We start from the raw sequence: 19,021 nt of genomic DNA, 5'->3' as shown, positions 1-19,021 counted from the left end.
TCTGCACTTTTTCCTTGCCCTAAGCATGCGCTGGTACCTCCAAGTGGCCCATGGTCATTTCTTTGTAAGTGTTCTCTCTCAAAACTTCAATGATCACCTCTATGCTGATAGATCCCAGCATATGGCTAAGGCTCTGGTACCACATTTTGAACTGTTTTGTACTGGGGATGTTTACATTTGGAAAGGTTTGTAGTTCAGACTTGTAATTTTTCCCGAACTGGAGCAATTCCTTTCCCAATATTCCCTTTTCTTCTAATGTCAAAATTACTCTTCATCAGATAACGCAAAGAGCATAAACTGGAGTCAGACAGAACCCGATTCAAGTTTGGTTCTGCCACTACAAGTGAATGATCTTGAGCGAGTTATTTAACCTCTAGGGGTCTTAGTTTTGTCCTCTGTGAAAGGAGGATGAAAAGACTCACCGCATAGGGATAGTGCAAGGATTACAGGAAAGAACACAGGTGAAAGCACCAAACTAATAGCAGATTCTCAGTAAAGACCAGTTCCTTCTTCCCTACTTCAAATTTCCTTCCAAGTTTAACCAGTTGCAGTTACTGGTTATGCCTCTTTTCCTGCCCATCACACACAACTAATGAGTAATTAGTCACAGCATCTAAACGCTGACAATTCATTTAAAACTGGTTTTCAAATAGTCCTCCCTGCAGCCTTAAGGGTTTCCCAGGGATGCCACGAGTCCTGGAGGGTGGGCTTCCAAGGGTCCATCCCTGGGGCTGCCAGAGTAGCTCCAATTTTACCTCTTTTATATGTTGGGCTTCCAAATACATTGTTACTTAATGAAAAGGATTCCCATGCTCAAAAAATTGAAAACGAATGACTTGACTTACTTTTCTCATTTTATAAACATGAAACAGAAGCCTTAAACGTGACCCATCCGTCCCTCCCCACTGCCATGCCACCCCTCACCCAATTGGACCTGGAACCCTGTCACACACACAGATGACTCAACTACCATCTGCTCTGACAGCACTGCAAAATTAATCAATGTCAAATGGTCCCAAAGGTTACAAAGGCCCTTTACTCCTATCTCTCTGGTGCAAAATTCCTAAGTTTTGGGTTCTACATAATTTGTCCTCACATTTAATTTCTCACTACTCACCCTCACCCACACCTTCATTCTAGATATGTAGGTCTGGTCACATCATGCTCTGCCCTCCCTTGTGCCTCTGTTCACGGGGACTCCCCGGTCTAGAACGTCCCTCTTGTCATACATGCATGTTCTTTGTAAGCTTGGTTCAAGTCCCATACCTCCCTGATGCTTTGCTCCTCACTGGACTCTTGCTTTAATTTCTAGCATTTTCAGGGCCAAAACCATAGTGAATTTTCAGTGGTTTTCTAACTGTTTCAGGGGCATATGTCACATGTCTCCAACTAAGTTCACGGAACTTAGGAGCCACATTCTATTCTTTTCTCCTATCTACCAAGGCACTTAACAAAATTCTAACTATATAGTATTCAATAAATTACTGGGCAGACTCACTGATTCTGCCTCAGGTTAAATTAAAGCACACACACAGACTGCATGTAAGTGCCAGTGAGCTCTGTGCCCTAGAAACAACCACCTCTGGATTTAGGAACCAACAACTTTCTCAATAAGCCCTAAATGCCACCACATCCAGGCCCACCTTCCAGTGACCACCTCTCGCCACCTATGTCCCACCTCCTCAGCCTTGTCACGTGCCTATCACAGGAGCACCTATGCATCTTACTGTGGTACCTGGTAAACCCCCAAACTTTACCTGTTCACTGGTGGCTGGTGTTTCTAGGATTTCAGTCAAGGTCTCTCCCGGCTGGAACCGGATGACATCCACAATCAAACGTTTTGTGCTGAAAGGAGGTGTGCGAAGCATTTAAACATTAGCAGGTGTCCTACTTCCTTCGAATGGACCTCAACAGGAGCAGAGCAAACACTACCTCACAGAGTCCCACTGGGCAGCCCTAATGCAAGGTACGCAAAGTCCCAGGCTTACTTACACAGTTATGACAGAGTGAGTACCAAGGTTAGGATTTCCAAGCTACAAATTCATTTCAGTATCTTATTAGCAAATAAGGCAAGTAAGCCCTGCGTCAAGTATAATACATGAGGTGACTGGAAATGTATGAGGCTTAAATGGCTGAGATGATCATTTTAGGGATGAACAAGAGGACTCATTCACCAAGACCAAGGGACAGAAGGGATCACTGGGTTACACTTACTCCGTTCCTCCTCCTTCCAATACTCACTTCAGTAAGATGGTCCGAGCGTCCATTTCTGCATTCTCATCTCCAGGCACATCAAACTTGTTGGTCAGTGTGAGGGACACTTCTGTCTTAGCGAGTGCCTCCTTATTTGGGTCATTTAAATTGCCAGAGCCTTCTCCTAAAGTTTTGGGACGGTAGAAAGAATCAATACCGTAAACAGAGGAGACATTGGAGAGCAGATAATAATTCAAGTAAAAGATAATGCAAGTTTAAGAAGGTAGTTGAATAAGCCTATATGTACACTGTGGTGAGGACACCTTTTACTGAGAAATAAAACATCATGCCAAATGGTAAAGGCAAAGGATCCATAATAAAATAACTTAACAAATGTTTGAGAAATCATTTCAACACTGTAACATTTCTCTCTCAAAATACTCTGTTCAGGGACTTCCCTGGTGGCACAGTGGTTGACATTCCACGCTCCCAATGCAGGGGGCCCAGGTTTGATCCCTGGTCAGGGAACTAGATCCCACATGCATGCTGCAACTGAGAGTTCGCATGCCACAACTGAGGAGCCTGCCTGCCACAACTGAGCCCGCCTGCCGCAACTGAGGAGCCTGCCTGCCACAACTAAGACCCAGTGCAACCAAATAAATAAATAAATATCAAAAAAAATACTCTGTTCATTTCCTTTATAGGACTTATAAATTTCTAGTTACATGATTATATGTATCTATGCATTTAAAATGATCTCTTCCACTGGACTTCAGTTCCTAACAGATAGGGATCACATCTGTTTTCTTTTCTGATGTGTATTCAGAGCTTGAACAGTGTAGAAACAGAGAAGGTGATAATTACAGCACTCCTGCCAATCTCCTCTCTCAGCTTCTGGGCAGTTAAGTCAGAACTTTACCTATTAGGGACTCGATGGTGGGCACATCGCCAAGGTCATCCAGCAGCTCATGGATTGGATCATTGTGCTCCGGGGCAATGGCATCCTGGTGATCTAACAGGAGCTGCATCCAACATCCAGGGATCAATTCCATTTACACACTCAACCCACTAGCCCCCGTCCCCATCCACAATGCCTAACAGCACAAAAGAGGTTAGATAACAAAACTCCCATATTCAAAGAACTGAAAAACCAATCCTCAACAAACTAACCCAAATAAACAATATGATATATAAAGCAACACATTGGCCCGTGATGAATGACATATGTTACGACATATGAAGAGGAAATACTGGTACTCTCTCAACCTTACAGATATAAAGGATTTAAACGTACCCTATATAAGAAAGAACAAGGAAACTCACAGACTTCAATATCCAAGTCATCAATATTCCCTACAACCAGTTCAAATGACTCACATTCATACTTTTACTTAAAGTTTCCAGTATATAATATCTTTTAATTCAGAAAAAAAGTGCATCAGATCAACATTATCATTATTTTAGGGGTATTCGGCAAAGCCTTAATAAGCTATTACCCCAGGTGACGTCGTCAGAAATGACAATCCCTGAAATTTCATTTTATTTCCTTATTTCCTGTTCTATATGCCCCCAAGGGGGGATGAATTATAAAAAATTGGGGAGGGGGGAAGAAGTACCCAAGGGAAAAATCACTCAAAGGTGACACAGAGGAAAAAGCTGGTATTCTAGATCATGTTAGAAAAGTAAGACAGAGGGCCAGGGTAAAAAAAAGGACCAATAAAAACAGTATTTTATCAAGTCACTATATCAGGGGTCACAATGGAGATTCTGAAGCCCAGCCATGGGGATTTTGATTCAGCTGGCCTGTGGTGGGGTTCAGGAAACTTCATTTTTAATAACCAGCCCAGATGATTCTGATGCAGGTGGCCTGGGGATCACTTCAAGAAAGTTAAGGATAATAAGCAAAGAAGATAAACAACAAGGCAGATGTGATGTCAGTAAGATCAAACTGAGATCTCTGGCTTCCAGAGATAGCAGGCAGCAGCCGGAGAAGGCAATTAAGACAGAGCAATGAAATTAAATCAGTAAAGAAAAATACTTACAGTGTGGGTGTTGATGATTTCACCAATGGAAATGTAGATCACAGGTTTGGTGAGGGTCACTAAATCAGAGTACTCATCCACATTAAATTTATCCTGAAGCTCTGGGACATCACAAGCAGTTTGGAAAAACCGTCTGAAAATAAACACAGGAGCCAGGCCCCAACAAGTGACACATGTGTGAGAAGTTGACGAAGGACATCCCACAAACCTCTGGGGCAGTGAGTTCAAAAGAAGCCAGTCAAGACAGTTAATTCTAGAGAAACTGCTGCATGTTCGTTGTGCTTGACAGCCTTGGGACGTTGGTTCTCTTTCCACTTCGTTTTAGTTCTACCCACAAGAACTGCTCAACCATAATTTAAAACAGTTCTCAAACACCTGCGTTGTTAGCAGAACCAACTTTCTAAGACAACGTCCCGAACTCGAACTCTCAACTGAATGTTTAATTTACAAATATTAAAAGCACTCTCCAATTCTTCTCTGGTTACAAAGTAACACGTGCCTAACGTAGACCATTGTTTCTACGTGAAGTACAGTCTATTTCATAGGAATACATTTTAATAGCTCAAACATCCTCTTCATCATCCCCTGGAGCTCTGAGCACATGAGATGTATACAACACTGCAGTCCAGGGAATGCTGGGTGTGGTATTTAATCTTGTCTTTACCTTCAGAGTTAGAAACACGCCCACAGAATCTTTCAAGTACCTTGTCCCTTTCCCCTTACCTGAATTTCTGGTAGGACTGGGAAAGATATTCGTTAATGATGCTTAAGTGAGCATTATCTCCCAGAAACATCTTATTGGAAGCTGCATGCTGAAGCATCTTTGCAATGGAGCCAAGATTTCGGCGTTGGTCTGTGGTAAGCTGGCCTCCTGCTGACAGGTCGATGATGTCAAAGGCATCAGGAGCAACAATGGCTGGATTCATGTACCGATAGTAAAGCAAGTTACCAATAATCTGGGAACAGAGGAAAAAGAAATGGGTGTTAAAAACCATTCCACCAAGTAAGCCATAAATGACTTTGCTAGCAAAGAAAATGTGGTCCTGTGAGAAAAAATTAAACACTACACACACACACACACAATTTCCCTCAAGGCCTGAAACTAAAATGACCAAACAGCCCTTGCCTGGATGCAGAAAAAAAGAAAATGAGAACAGAACTGAAAATCACGACAATGAAAGCGCAGATTCAGAAGGTAAAAATGATAGACTTAAAAGTCTGTTACTGAGCATTTTAGGGCATCCTTTGTTCACATACCATGGCAGCAAATAAGGCTGCTGTCAACCACATGCACTTTTCATTTTCAGGCAGATGGGCTTTCATTTTAAGAAGCTAATAAACATAGCTAAAATAAATCCTTGAACACAACCTAATTAGCAGAGCATAACCTGTCCAACCCCCATCATCCTCATGCTGAAGACTTCAAAGGTGCACAAGTTCATGCCTCTGAAATTAAAGTCACTCAACACACATCTCTTCCACAGAAGAATTCAAGGACAGTCACAGCATTTCCCCTAGAGTTTCATTCAGAAAAAAATAAAATTAATTCACCTGAACAGAAAGTCTAGAATCGAGGCCTCACTGTAGGAAAGCACAGAACTAGGAGAGAAGAAAAAAGCGTTCAGATTAAAAAAAAAAAAGAAGAAGAAGGAAAAAAAAAAGGAGGGAGCATAGCTGAGTAAGAAAGAATTATCAGCAACAGCCTTAGTGGAAACAACTGTGCTTGCTACCATTCACCTGGCCACCAGCAGAGGGAGCAATTCTTCAGCGAAAAGATAGGACTCAAAGAAATGTATCTCAAGACAGGAAAATCCATCTTCTCTACTTGTTTGAGGTCTGTGTGCCATTCAAACAACACAGGAACTATATAGGAACTAAAAGAGGTATGATTTACTATTTACAAACACTTTCAAAATCTCACAATCAACGGCAAGCTACTGACAAAATCTAGGTTAAGGTCCTTAACGAAAGTCTAAGGTCAGGCCTAGTCTTAGAACTTTTTCCTCAAAGGGCTATTATTGGTAGGGCAAGAATGTGCCAGCTTTCAGTCTTACCTTCAGCAGCTCATCTTCACCAGCATCAGGGAACTTCTCATGTAATGAGTCTTTCAGCACTTTGGCAATGAAGCGCATCCCGTAACTGTGGGGTGGACAAAACGTAGTGAGAAGGGCCAGGGAGCAGAAGGCCACTAATTCTGGGCTCAACAGGGGGTCACAGCTGACAGCACTCACGGGATTTTGTCCACAGAGCTGATGATGGCTGACAGGAACTTGTCCGTCACGGCCCGCATGTTCCTGATGGAGTTGTCTAACCGTGTCCTGACTTCTTCATGAGCCAGAGCCTGCTCTGGGGTCACATCATAGGGTAGTTTGCTGGGAAAGCAGAAATTATCCCCATGTATGTTAGACCAACAGCCAGGAACAGCCTGAGGTGAGACTGTGTCTTTCATAAACAGAAAGACCCAGAGAGAGTAGATAATTTTGTTGTGCTCGTAGAGCAGGTAAATGGTGGGGCCAGAATTGGGGCTCAGGTTTTCAACTGTGAATTGGGTGCCTTGAACTATGTGCCAGGCACTTGGGATAAAAGGTATTGGAGACATGAAAGCTTCTCGAGTCTCTCACAGTCTGGTGGAAGAGACACACAAATAAGTATCTGTAAACACACTGCACTACAAAGAAGAAGCTGACCAGAAGTGCTACAGTGCCGCAGAGAAGAGGCTTCGATTCAGACTGGAGGAATCAAGGAAGACTTCCATAAGGAAGGGACATATGAACTCAGGAAAAAGGGAGAAGAAAGGTCAAATGCGAAGAAAGGGAAGAGGAAGGAGAAATGAGGGTGGAAGAGTAAACAGGGGCCAGATCATGGAGGGCCCTGTATATGATGCTAAGAAGTCTGGACTTTCCTAGAAGCCACAGAGAGCTATTAAGAGACAGATCTGAATTTTGAGGAGGATTGCTCTGATCCACCATGAGAAATGAACTAAAGATGGACAGTCACAGATGAAAGAGCTAGAAGACTAGTGCTACAGCCTGATCAAGAAATGATGAGAGCATGGGACTTCCCTGGTGGTCAGGTGGTCAGGACTCTGTGCTTACACTGCAGGGGGCGTGGGTTCGATCCCTGGTTGGGGAACTAGGATCTTGCATGCCACGTGGCATGGCCCCCCCCCAAAAAAAATATGATGAGGGCATGAACAAGGATGCAAGCAGTGGGGACCAAGGAGACAGATCTGAGAGATATTAAGGAGACACAATCAATGGGACATGGTGACCCTTTAGGTACTGGTGAGGGAGCTGACAGTTACATATAGGAACTGAAGACAGAGGAGCTGACGAGATCATTCAGGAGAAGGCCCTGAGTCAGAAGGAACTGACAAGAGAATAGTAGATGTGCTAGAACACTGGGCCTAGGCTTAATTAGGAAGGAAACAAGGACAGGAGGGAGCTGAAAGACAAAAATGAATTGCAGGGGTCCCAGTGTGGTACTTTCAATGAGGTCAAAAAGCAGTAATGATTATCTTGGTGGCCTAAATCCAATCACAAGCATCCTAATAAGAGAGAGGCGGAGGGAGATTTGGTGCACACAGAAGAGGAGGCAATGTGGCGATGGGGGAGGGCAGGCAGAGACTGGAGTGACACAGCCACAAGGCCAGGAATGCCAACAGCCACCAGAAGCTGAAGAGGCAGGGAATGGATTTTCCACTAGAGCCTCTGGAGGGAACACAGCCCTGCTGACACCCTGATTTCACCCCTTTAATACCAATTTCGGATTTCTGGCCTCCAAAACTGTGAGAAAATAAATTTCTGTTGTTTTAAGCCATCAAGTTTGTGGTAATTCATCCCAGGAGCAATAGGAAACTAATACCAGCAAATAAGGACACAACTCCATTAGTCATATGGTGGCTGAATTACAAACACTGGTAGACTATGAACACAAAGATTCAGCAAAAATTAACAAAAGCATTCTGTCTCAAACAATTGGCTGTATTGAATTTATAAGGGCATTTATATTTTGTAAGTTATGTACTTTACATCTTTTATATCAGTAAAATATAACTGTATACGTATATGACATTTTAAAAAAGGTAGCAATGAACAAAGAGAATGAAAGTGTTAAACTAAATGGGTGTAGTCAGAGAACAGAATATTAAATTTCAAAGATTTTAGAGGTGAACACTGCCAAGAGGGACAACGTCCCAGTTTGCTATGAGTTTCGTGGCTGAAGCTCAAGGATCCGTGATGCTTACATGCTGCATGGGCTCCCACCACATACCACTACACCTCCCAGTTATCCACATTAAAAAAAATGTGTTAAAATCAATTTCCATTTTATGAAAAGCAAAATAAGACACGTTTCTGATAGGCACCTACAAGAAAAAAATCTTGAAATACCTACTGGAATTTTGATCTAAAAATGACCAACTCATGGACCGGCAGAGGAAGTATCTTAGTACCCTTGAGCCTGTGTCCATGGGGCTCCCATTTAGGGATGCCCTGAGCTTCAGTCAAACCTTCCCAGTCAACTACTGCAGTTGGCTGACCATATTCCAGGATTTGGGCCTGGTGCAGGTCAAAACAAAAATGGATTTTCCATCACACCCAGCAACGATCTGACTCTTGGGTGACAGGCTGACACAAAGCAGAGAACCAAATCAGGGTTGGTTCCCACACGATTCCCAATAGGGGATAAGCCCTTTGTAGGAGTGAGCAGAATTTTCTGTTCTCTATCCAGGGTAACCTCCCCCTTTGCCTGGTGTCCAGGTACGTGGAAAGCAGCATTATTCAACATGTAGACCATTCCACCAATCAGTCCAAGACAGGATAAGGAGCTTGAGCCAGAATGTAATCAACTTCAGAATGGATACTTCCTTCATTGAGAAAGTCTTGCTATGGAAAAAAATGTCAGCTGAACTAAACAGTGTGTTTAGCGACACTGATGATCTACAGTTACTGGCCCACAGATCAAACTCTGAGTAGCAATCATATGGAGAGCTACTCCTCCCCTGTCCTCACCCAAGCTGGATAAAAATATTTTAAACATTTTGGCCCTCTGAACTGTATTTTCCCAGCATTTCCCATATTCTACTGACACATTTTTCCTTTGGATGTGTTAACGCTGGTGGTGAAAACTACCGCCCTGGCACAGAACTCTCCTGGATTATGTTAATTTAGTTAGTCCAACTCTCAGTATTCCAGGGCAGCTCATCATTCGCCCACACCAGCTCCTCTTCCCTTTAATGAAACACAGGGATCTCACTCAGATCTGTGCGAGTCTTCCCATCCAACTGCATCTCTGCTGATGCCCAGTGTCCTTCCAGGTCCTAGACTCTCCCAAGCTCCTTCCACCTGACAGCATCCAGACATGAAGACTCTGCACCTAGCTCTTAGCAAGGCTGGCCCCACTGTACCCTTCAGGCCTCCACCATGTGATGGTTCACCTTCTCAGGGAGGCTCTCCCTAACCCCTCTAAGTTAGCTCCCTCTTGAATTCTCCATTACAGTTCCCTACAAAACATCACGAAACTCCCCTCAGTTTGCAACTTTATTTCTATGTACCTGTGTGTCATCTCTCTCACGCAATAAACTGTGAACAGAGGGCAGGGAGCATGTCTTCTTCATTCATTATTGTATGTCTCATTCATTATCGTATTATTGTAGGTGTATCTAACACAGTGTCTGGCACTTAGTAAGTACTCAATAAATATTTGCTAAATAAGTGAATAAATTACCAAGTCAACTACTTAAAGAAGGGGTTTCTAAGGAAAACCTATTTAAGCAATTACTAATTTATAAATCAAAGAAATGTTCACTGTTTAAAAAAGAGAGAGAGAAAATAATAAAAACATGGAAGAAAAGGTGTTGTGGTTACCATACCTTGCCTCTCCTGTCTGAGACTCCATCTGATTGACCCAAGATTTGTAAATATCCACAGGGTCAGTTTTGATATTGAGAGATTTGTCATCCATAATCTCCTTAACCACCGGGGCCAAGATCTGTCTCAGCGCATTCTGGCCCCTGGCCCCACGGTTGAAACTTACAACCATCTTAATAACTGTAGGATTTCCTGTCACGATTTCTTGAATCTGATCTACTTTTGACCTATAAAACATAAATACAAATTCAATTCAAACTAATCACAAATCTGCCAACCTAAAGATCCTTCCTACTTAAAGATCCCATCTCCTAAAAACAGAAATATGATAGTTGGAAGGAAAGGGTTACAAGCTCTCTCTCTAGAAACACTCCCCAACACTCATCTGAATACCGCACCTTCCTGCTGTTGTTGCAGACTCAATCATAGGAACATGATCAGGTCCTTCATTAGCTAAAGATGTGAAATCTTCATGTTTGGACCAGCTTTTAAAAAATTCTATCTTAATACAGAATATTCCTAAAACTAATTTAGCGAATCTCTATCACCTCCCCAGAAACAGTGACACTTTATATTAGTGTTTATTATATTAGCTTATAATTAGCATATTAGTTTATATTGTGTATATATTATTAGTTCATATTGGTATACAGTATATATATAATTAACATATAATTACTTTGTATTTTCAGTATAATTAGTTTGTGTGAGTGCATAATCTATATTATTACATTATAAAAGGTAAATGCTTCTTTAGAGTAAGTATCTCACACATGTCACAGTATTGAGAAAAGGCACAGGCAGGCCTGAATCTCCAACTATGAGCACCTATGACGGTGGGGAGGGGTCCCATGTATGCCCTGCAGAAATCTGTCCGTACTTGATTTCCTCCTGCAGTGCTGTCTTAAACAGCCGCAGGAGCAGGTACTCCTCTCGCTGGTTGGATGCATAGTTGTAGAGTGTGAAGATTACAGAGTCCATGAACTTGGTGGACTTGTTCTGGGGCATCTGAAAAATCAGCTTCGCCAGATAGGTGGGGTTGGTCTGAAACGAAAGCAAGGGATAAGTAATTTCTAGATGACATGAAGGCTGGCACAAATATTCAAGATTTTTCATCTTGAAGGATTAGAAAGTACCTGAGTAATAAAGAAAAATAAGATAGCCCTTTGCTCATCTCTCAGTGGAAATCAGAAGGACTTTCACAGAGATCTATGCATAAGGTTTTCTTGAGAAAAGTAAATTAACTAAATTTTACAATACTAATTCCAGGAGCCACTCACCTGCAGTAAATAAAACAGGTGTTGATATGCTTCCAACTTCTCTCTCTTCTCCTTGCTCAAAGCCTTGAGACCTCCCTTCTGTTTATTTAACATCATCATATCAGACAACTGTTCCTTATTTTTTTTGGTAAGTTTTTTACTGTGGGAAACCACGTCCTATAAACAAACACATATACATAAATCAAAAAGCTTTCAAAGATGAAACTCTGGGCATTATGGAAAGGTCTTTTAGCACCTAAAAACTTTCATGAAGGTCTACTGCACTGGCAGATCCCCTAAATATTTTAGAATCACTACACTGTACCTTATTTTCAGTACATCAATCAAATCCATTCCTACTTCCATCTTCCTATAAAGAACCTCATCTATAAAAATGTCCATTGATTCAGGAAACCAACTTCTAGGAATCTATCTTACAAAGTCTTAAACACAATAAAAGCTACATATACATTGAAACATTAACTGCAGTGTTATTCCGTAATAATAAAAGTTGAAAATGTCAAATAGTCTAGAAAAAAAGAGGTAACTCAGATTATTTCCTGATAAATTATTACACTGCCACTAAAAATAATATTTATGATGACTTAACATATGGAAAGTGTCTTATCCTCTATATTAAATAAAAATGTAGGATATAAAATGATTGTTAGGGTGGTGGAATTATAGGATGGTTTTTATCTACTTTTCTCTATTTAAAATTTTGTGATTAAATCACTTGATTTCTTATTTAACTTAAAAAAAAACAATGTATGGCGTTCGCTGAGAAGAAAGCCAGCCTCCTACCCCCTCCCTGCAAGTCACCTAGGGAGAGACAGGGGTACCAAGCAGGACAATGTACCCCAAGGCCCTTACTGGCACTGGACCATACCTGTAGTGTAATTTTATTTTTCACTAGCAGTCCAATTTTGATATCCATGAGATTGAGGTCATTCTCCAGCTGCTGGTTAGAACGGATGAGGGTAATGACCTCTTCCCTCATCTTCATAAGATCAAGCTCCTCCTGAAAATCCTGGTCACTTTGGTCGAGCAGGTGGACAAATTTTCGGACCACAACCATAGGGGGATCCTCAGCATTGACTGACAGAAAGAAAGCATGTGTCAGACGAGGAATGGAAGCGTCAATAAAATGGAAAACATCAGCACTGTCTTAAAAAAAAAAAGCTCTATTCACACGTAAGATATTTGTTTATTTTTGAGATGTGCAAAGACAACCACCAAGTGCAGTCTTCCCAGTCATGCTATTGCTATGTTGTTATGTGGAAGGCGAATACAGCAAGCAACAAGACATCAAGTCACAGGTGAGCAATGGGGCTTAAGTCACAAACAGCACCCTACCCTGCAAGCCTTGCCTGCAGGACAAGAAAAGAGATCCGTGGAGAATACTCAGAACCTGACGGCTCTCAACCACTGCCTCAACTGTCCTCTGCTGAGCCACAGTTACTCACTGAGAGTCTTGTAGTCATCACGAGCTTTGTTTGCCCGAATAAAAGCCTGGATTTTGATAATGTCGTTCATCTAAGGAACAAAAAAAAGAAATTCCTTTGTTCTTCTGTCCACCACAAACACAGCAAAACTAACTCTACTGGTCCTTGTTACCCAAGAGTACTCACATGGTCTCGGAAATACTGTAGGCGATCTCTGTAGCGCTTTCTAGCTTGATGCATCCTTGCCAAGGACTGAATCTGTGGAAAAGGAAAAGGCGGTCCTGGAAATTAGAAGAGCCCTTCATCTCCACACATATCATGCTCACGCCCCACGCTGAGAAACCCTGCCTGGGCTACACACCTTTATAACTTCATCTTTATGGGAGCGCAGGTAAGCTAAGCGGTCCTGATACGCCTTCTTCTGCTTGTATCCTCGCCACTGCGACTGAAACCATCAAACATTACATGCGACACATTATTTCCCAAGGGTCAGAGGAAGTTAAAAGATTCTGTCTTGAGATACCATCCAAGTGCAATTCATGATGCAGCTTTAAAAAGGATCACGTCCACCAGTGACAGGGGAAGAGGGGCCTGGGCTGTACCTCTACCAGGAGAGCACACTGGCTAACTTCCACCTCCCTGATGTGAGCACAGCACTTCACACCTTAAAGTGCATCTGCACAGATGCTCTCATAGGCTCCTTACAACGAATCAGGTGAGGAAGGTAAGATAAATATTAGTATCCCCATTTATAGATGAGGACACAAACTCAGAGAAGAGGTTTACCACTACCTGGCAGTGCTGGAGCCATAATTCCTAACCCAGAATTGTTTCTGTGACATTGTGCTTCCCTGTCATTGAAGCAAAATCGCAGTTGCTTCTCTCAATATTCAAATCTGACACAAAGGAACAGTCTTAGAAGACAATGAGGTGCCCAAGAAGAACTGCCACTGAGCTGGACAACTCACCACACTAAACAGCAATGAGCACACATTGATTCCAATGGTAGGAGAGGAAGTGCTTGTCAGAAGAAGGACAAGACTAAGAGGTCAGAAGACAGAGGACATACTCAGACATTCGATCGTAGGAGCTGACTTTTTATTACCCCTGCTCTAGAAGCCCACTTGCTGTCTGCATAATAGGCTCTGAAATACCTGAATGCAGGTGATAGCAGGGATTTGTTTCTTTAGGAAATTTATCCTGGATCGGAATTCCTGCCGAACTAAGTATCCCCTGAAGCAAGCCTGCAGCTTGGTGATCAAGCCTTCGTTGGCCAGCCAAAGCTGTTCTCGGTTATACGCAGCAGTCACCCCAGAGATGGAACTCTGAAAAAGCAATGGTCACATGAGAAGACAAACACAGGTGAGAATGGACACAAATTTTTACACAGTATCACACAAACTAATGCTTAAGGCTTTCCAAGGCTATACTAGATCTTTAGCCAAGAAATGGGAATGCAGACTTCAGATCTATTTTTCAAGGCCAAGTTGTCCTCACATTCCCCCAAAAAGTCATAAACAAAAACTTCACCTTCTTTTACCTCATATGTTATTTCCTTTACTCACCTACCTAACACTGGCTGTGCCAGGAAGTGTGCTTGCTGATCTGGGGTCATTGCTGACAAGAAGACAGAGTAACAGGTGACAACACCAAGGCCCAGATCCCCTGGAATGACACAGAGGAGGGCCCTGCAAGGGAGTGGACAGACTACAAATCGTCTTGAGAAGTAGCCTAGAGTATTTGAACTGTTACTACAAGCACTGGAGAACCAGAAAACTTTCAAACAGGAATAAAGCCATCAGATTTATTTTTAGAAAAGCAGCACTGTTAGCGGAGTAGCTGACAGATTAGCCTGAGTGGATGAATTAGGATGCTGTTATCGTATAATCCAAGTGGGAGAGGACCTGGCTTGAATGAGGGCAGGAGTGGTGAGAATGGTTAGTGAGAACACCTGGTTACCCACCTACTATCCATGGTATATGGATATACCATGTATCCCCCCGTCCTTGGTATCAGAGCCTTGATTTTTTTTTTCCCTGGGCAACAACGTGTGCAGTTAAAGACTGCACTAAATTCTGGAAAGCACTGATCTAGGTTACATATTAGAATAATCCAAAAAATGAGAGGAGGTGGAGTACACGGTCTGCAAGGAACTGGGAGAGAATAAAATCAAGAGACAAGATAAATGATAAGTTTGGGAAAAGAAAATGATGAAGGATTCAGTGAAAATCCAGATTCACTGAAAGGGAGGAAAGTGGAGAGTGGGAGAACCAATTTGATGGTCACTGTTTTTTGTTTTGTTTTGTTTTCAGGGAGGTAGGAGGTTAGGTAACGTGCTGAAGTGAGGTAACATCACTCCTCTGTTTAAAATTCTTAGGTCCAGGAGCCTGACTCCAGACTATACTACAAAGCTACAGTAATCAACACAGTATGGTACTGGCACAAAAACAGAAATATAGATCAGTGGAAGAGGATAGAAAGCCCAGAGATACACCCACACACCTATGGTCACCTTATCTTTGATAAAGGAGGCAAGAATATACAGTAGAGAAAAGACAGCCTCTTCAATAAGTGGTGCTGGGAAAACTGGAAAGCTACATGTAAAAGTATGAGATTAGAACACTCCCTAACACCAATACACAAAAATAAACTCAAAATGGATTAAAGACCTAAATGTAAGGCCAGACACTATCAAACTCTTAGAGGAAAACATAGGCAGGACACTATATGACATAAATCACAGCAAGATCCTTTTTGACCCACCTCCTAGAGAAATGGAAATAAAAACAAAAATAAACAAATGGGACCTAATAAAACTTAAAAGCTTTTGCACAGCAAAGAAAACCATAAACAAGACCAAAAGAAAACCCTCAGAATGGGAGAAAATATTTGAAAATGAAGCAACTGACAAAGGATTAATCTCCAAAATTTACAAGCAGCTCATGCAGCTCAATAACAGAAAAACAAACAATCCAATCCAAAAATGGGCAGAAGACCTAAACAGACATTTCTCCAAAGAAGATATACAGATTGCCAACAAACATATGAAAGAATGTTCAACATCATTAGAGAAATGCAAATCAAAACTACAATGAGATATCATCTCACACCAGTCAGAATGGTCATCATCAAAAAATCTAGAAACAATAAATGCTGGAGAGGGTGTGGAGAAAAGGGAACACTCTTGCACTGTTGTTGGGAATGTAAATTGATAAAGCCACCAGGAGGTTCCTTAAAAAACTAAAAATAGAACTACCATACGACCCAGCAATCCCACTACTGGGCATATACCCTGAGAAAACCATAATTCAAAAAGAGTCATGTACCAAAATGTTCACTGCAGCTCTATTTACAATGGCCAGGACATGGAAGCAACCTAAGTGTCCATCAACAGATGGATGGATAAAGATGTGGCACAGGCTTCCCTGGTGGCGCAGTGGTTGAGAGTCCGCCTGCCAATGCAGGGGACACGGGTTCGTGCCCTGGTCTGGGAAGATCCCACATGCCATGGAGTGGCTGGGCCCGTGAGCCATGGCTGCTGAGCCTGCACGTCTGGAGCCTGTGCTCTGCAACGGGAGAGGCCACAACAGTGACAGGCCCGTGTACCGCAAAAAAAAAAAAAAGATGTGGCACATATATACAATGGAATACTACTCAGCCATAAAAAGAAACGAAATTGAGTTATTTGTAGTGAGGTGGATGGACCTAGAGTCTGTCATACAGAGTGAAGTAAGTCAGAAAGAGAAAAACAAATACCATATACTAACACATATATATGGAATCTAAGACAAAAAAAAAAAGATCATGAAGAACCTAGGGGTAAGACGGGAATAAAGACACAGACCTACTAGAGAATGGACTTGAGGATATGGGGAGGGGGAAGGGTAAGCTGTGACAAAGTGAGAGAGTGGCATGGACATATATACCCTACCAAACATAAAATAGATAGCTAGTGGGAAGTAGCCGCATAGCACAGGGAGATCAGCTAGGTGGTTTGTGACCACCTAGAGGGGTGGGATAGGGAGGGTGGGAGGGAGGGAGACGCAAGAGGGAAGAGATATGGGAACATATGTATAACTGATTCACTTTGTTATAAAGCAGAAACTAACACACCATTGTAAAGCAATTATACTCCAATAAAGATGTAAAAAAAAAAAAAAAAATTCTTAGATCCAGGGCTTCCCTGGTGGCGCAGGCAGTGGTTAAGAATCCGCCTGCCAATGCAGGGGACACGGGTTTGAGCCCTAGTCCGGGAAGATCCCACATGCTGTTGGAGCAACTAAGCCTGTGCGTCACAACTACTGAGCCTGTGCTCTAGAGCCTGTGAGCCACAACTACTGAGCCCACGTGCCTAGAGCCCATGCTCCATAAGAGAAGCCACCACACTGCAACGAAGAGTAGCCCCCGCTCACTGCAACTAGAAAAAGCCTGCGCACAGCAATGAGGACCCAATGCAGCCAAAAATAAATAAATAAAATAAATTTATTTAAAAAAAAAATCTTAGGTCCATACACAAAACACCAAGTAGGAGTGTCTCTGTGGAGGTTAGTTAGATTCTCAAAGGTGTACACGACCCAAAAAGAGTTAAAAATCACTCTGCTGGAAGATCACCCTGGCTTCCTTCAAGTGGCCAGTCAGGTCCTTGCCTCTCTTCTCTGCCTCCTCCACTTCGCATGCCAGTCAAAGGACCACTCGTCCTCCCTGAAATGGCCCATGTTCCTCCAGTCCTCGATGTCCTTCCCCACACTGTCCTTTCTGTCCAGAATAGACTTCCCTCTGTTTCTCATCTGCTAAAATGTTATCTACGCTGTCTTTCTCCAGGATAGAATTAACTGCTTCCTTAATATTTCCTCTATTTTACTGTTATTAGAGCATCTATTTCTCTCTGTCTTACATTGCAGTACTCAGTTCTGTGCCTGCTATTTTTACCACAATATTGTTAATAACTGGAAAGTAGAGACTCTGATACATCTTTATAGCCCCTCAACGCCCAACAGAGAGAGAGTTCAATGAGCTTAGTTAAATTTAATCACCTGTGAAACCATTAGCAGTGAAGATGAAACACTGGGAAGGTACGAGACTATAATTTCCCTCACAGGAGAACTTTAATAAACACAAGATAGAAACTCATTCCTCTGATAGGTGAGTTCTGAAGAAAGGGACTATTTCAGTTTTTACATATGTGAACATTCCATTTTTTTCTATACAGGATTTGGGAATAACAGCCCAATGGAAGTAGATAACCTTTTTAAAAGTCCTTTACTGTCCCTTCTCTCTAGGAATCTTTGTGTGTATTAACCATGTGTCTAATCATGACCCACAGGAGCCTACTGAACAACTTCCCTCAATATATTTCCCTCTCCTTTCATGTACATTAGACAACTCCAGATTGATAACCGCGAGCTTAGCACCAGGTAATGTTGGAAGTGCTCAACAGCCCGTCAAGGTCAAAGTAAGTGGCCATTACATACAAGGACTGCAAACTTAGTACCTCACCTTAAAAACTAACAGTGGGCATAAGGTAAGTACACACACGACTGAAACAAATCCAAGTTGGTTAAATTCTAAATGAATACAAAGACTATGGGCGGGGGGCTTGAAATGAAGATGGAGTGGGGAAGGAAAAGGAATTTTAGTAAGCGTTGTAGGGGAGGTGACACTTTGAGATGGGTGTGCCTGGAAGGATAAAATTTTGACAGATGTAGATGGCAGGGGAGGGACATCTCACGACAGCAGGAACTTTGTTTCGTTTATGACTATATCTCCAGTGTTTAGAAGAGGGTCTGGTACATATAGGAGGTATTCAGGAACTGCTGAATGAGGAAATTCTAGTAAGAGTGAACAGCATAAGCAAAGACACGGGATGAGAAAGAAGCACTTTAAAAGCTGCTATAAGAAAAAATGCTAACTTTATGTGAAAGTGCAGGTTATATTCTAACATAGTACAGTTGGAATCTGTGGAATAGTCAGAAAAGAGATTAAAAATGTACACTGGGAAAGAGTAAGAGTAGTTGCATTTAATGAGAAGTCAGAGCAACTTTTTTTGTTCTTTGCTGGATCATCCAGTTTTCTTTAAAAAGCACACAATTCATCTGACTTAAGTCTATAATCCAGATGTTTTACTAATTTAGGCCTTAAGCACTCCCACTGGAAAAATTACTCCAAAGTAGTTTGTTATGTAGCCTTAATTTTAGTCTAGGGCTTCCGACCAC

The 19,021-nt window shown here is 42.1% G+C and overlaps 1 protein-coding gene across 1 annotated transcript in view; it reads right to left on the bottom strand.

Moving 5' to 3' along the window:
• IQGAP1 (IQ motif containing GTPase activating protein 1) overlaps positions 1–19,021 on the bottom strand; it is a 99,921-nt gene that overhangs the window by 12,666 nt on the left and 68,234 nt on the right. Inside the window, exons 19-33 of the mRNA XM_060005376.1 lie at positions 13,964–14,134; positions 13,171–13,254; positions 12,996–13,067; positions 12,831–12,900; positions 12,254–12,462; positions 11,386–11,541; positions 10,986–11,149; positions 10,108–10,332; positions 6,467–6,607; positions 6,290–6,374; positions 4,959–5,191; positions 4,236–4,368; positions 3,113–3,215; positions 2,242–2,377; positions 1,758–1,845 (exon numbers count right to left, since the gene is read on the bottom strand). Of these exons, the coding sequence (XP_059861359.1) occupies positions 1,758–1,845; positions 2,242–2,377; positions 3,113–3,215; positions 4,236–4,368; positions 4,959–5,191; positions 6,290–6,374; positions 6,467–6,607; positions 10,108–10,332; positions 10,986–11,149; positions 11,386–11,541; positions 12,254–12,462; positions 12,831–12,900; positions 12,996–13,067; positions 13,171–13,254; positions 13,964–14,134 (2,070 nt within the window). The remainder of the gene's footprint in view (positions 1–1,757; positions 1,846–2,241; positions 2,378–3,112; positions 3,216–4,235; positions 4,369–4,958; positions 5,192–6,289; positions 6,375–6,466; positions 6,608–10,107; positions 10,333–10,985; positions 11,150–11,385; positions 11,542–12,253; positions 12,463–12,830; positions 12,901–12,995; positions 13,068–13,170; positions 13,255–13,963; positions 14,135–19,021) is intronic.

The sequence above is a fragment of the Delphinus delphis genome, chromosome 2 (genome assembly GCF_949987515.2).
Source record: "Delphinus delphis chromosome 2, mDelDel1.2, whole genome shotgun sequence".
Lineage (NCBI taxonomy): Eukaryota > Metazoa > Chordata > Mammalia > Artiodactyla > Delphinidae > Delphinus > Delphinus delphis.
This window is presented reverse-complemented; position numbering and strand designations above follow the sequence as displayed.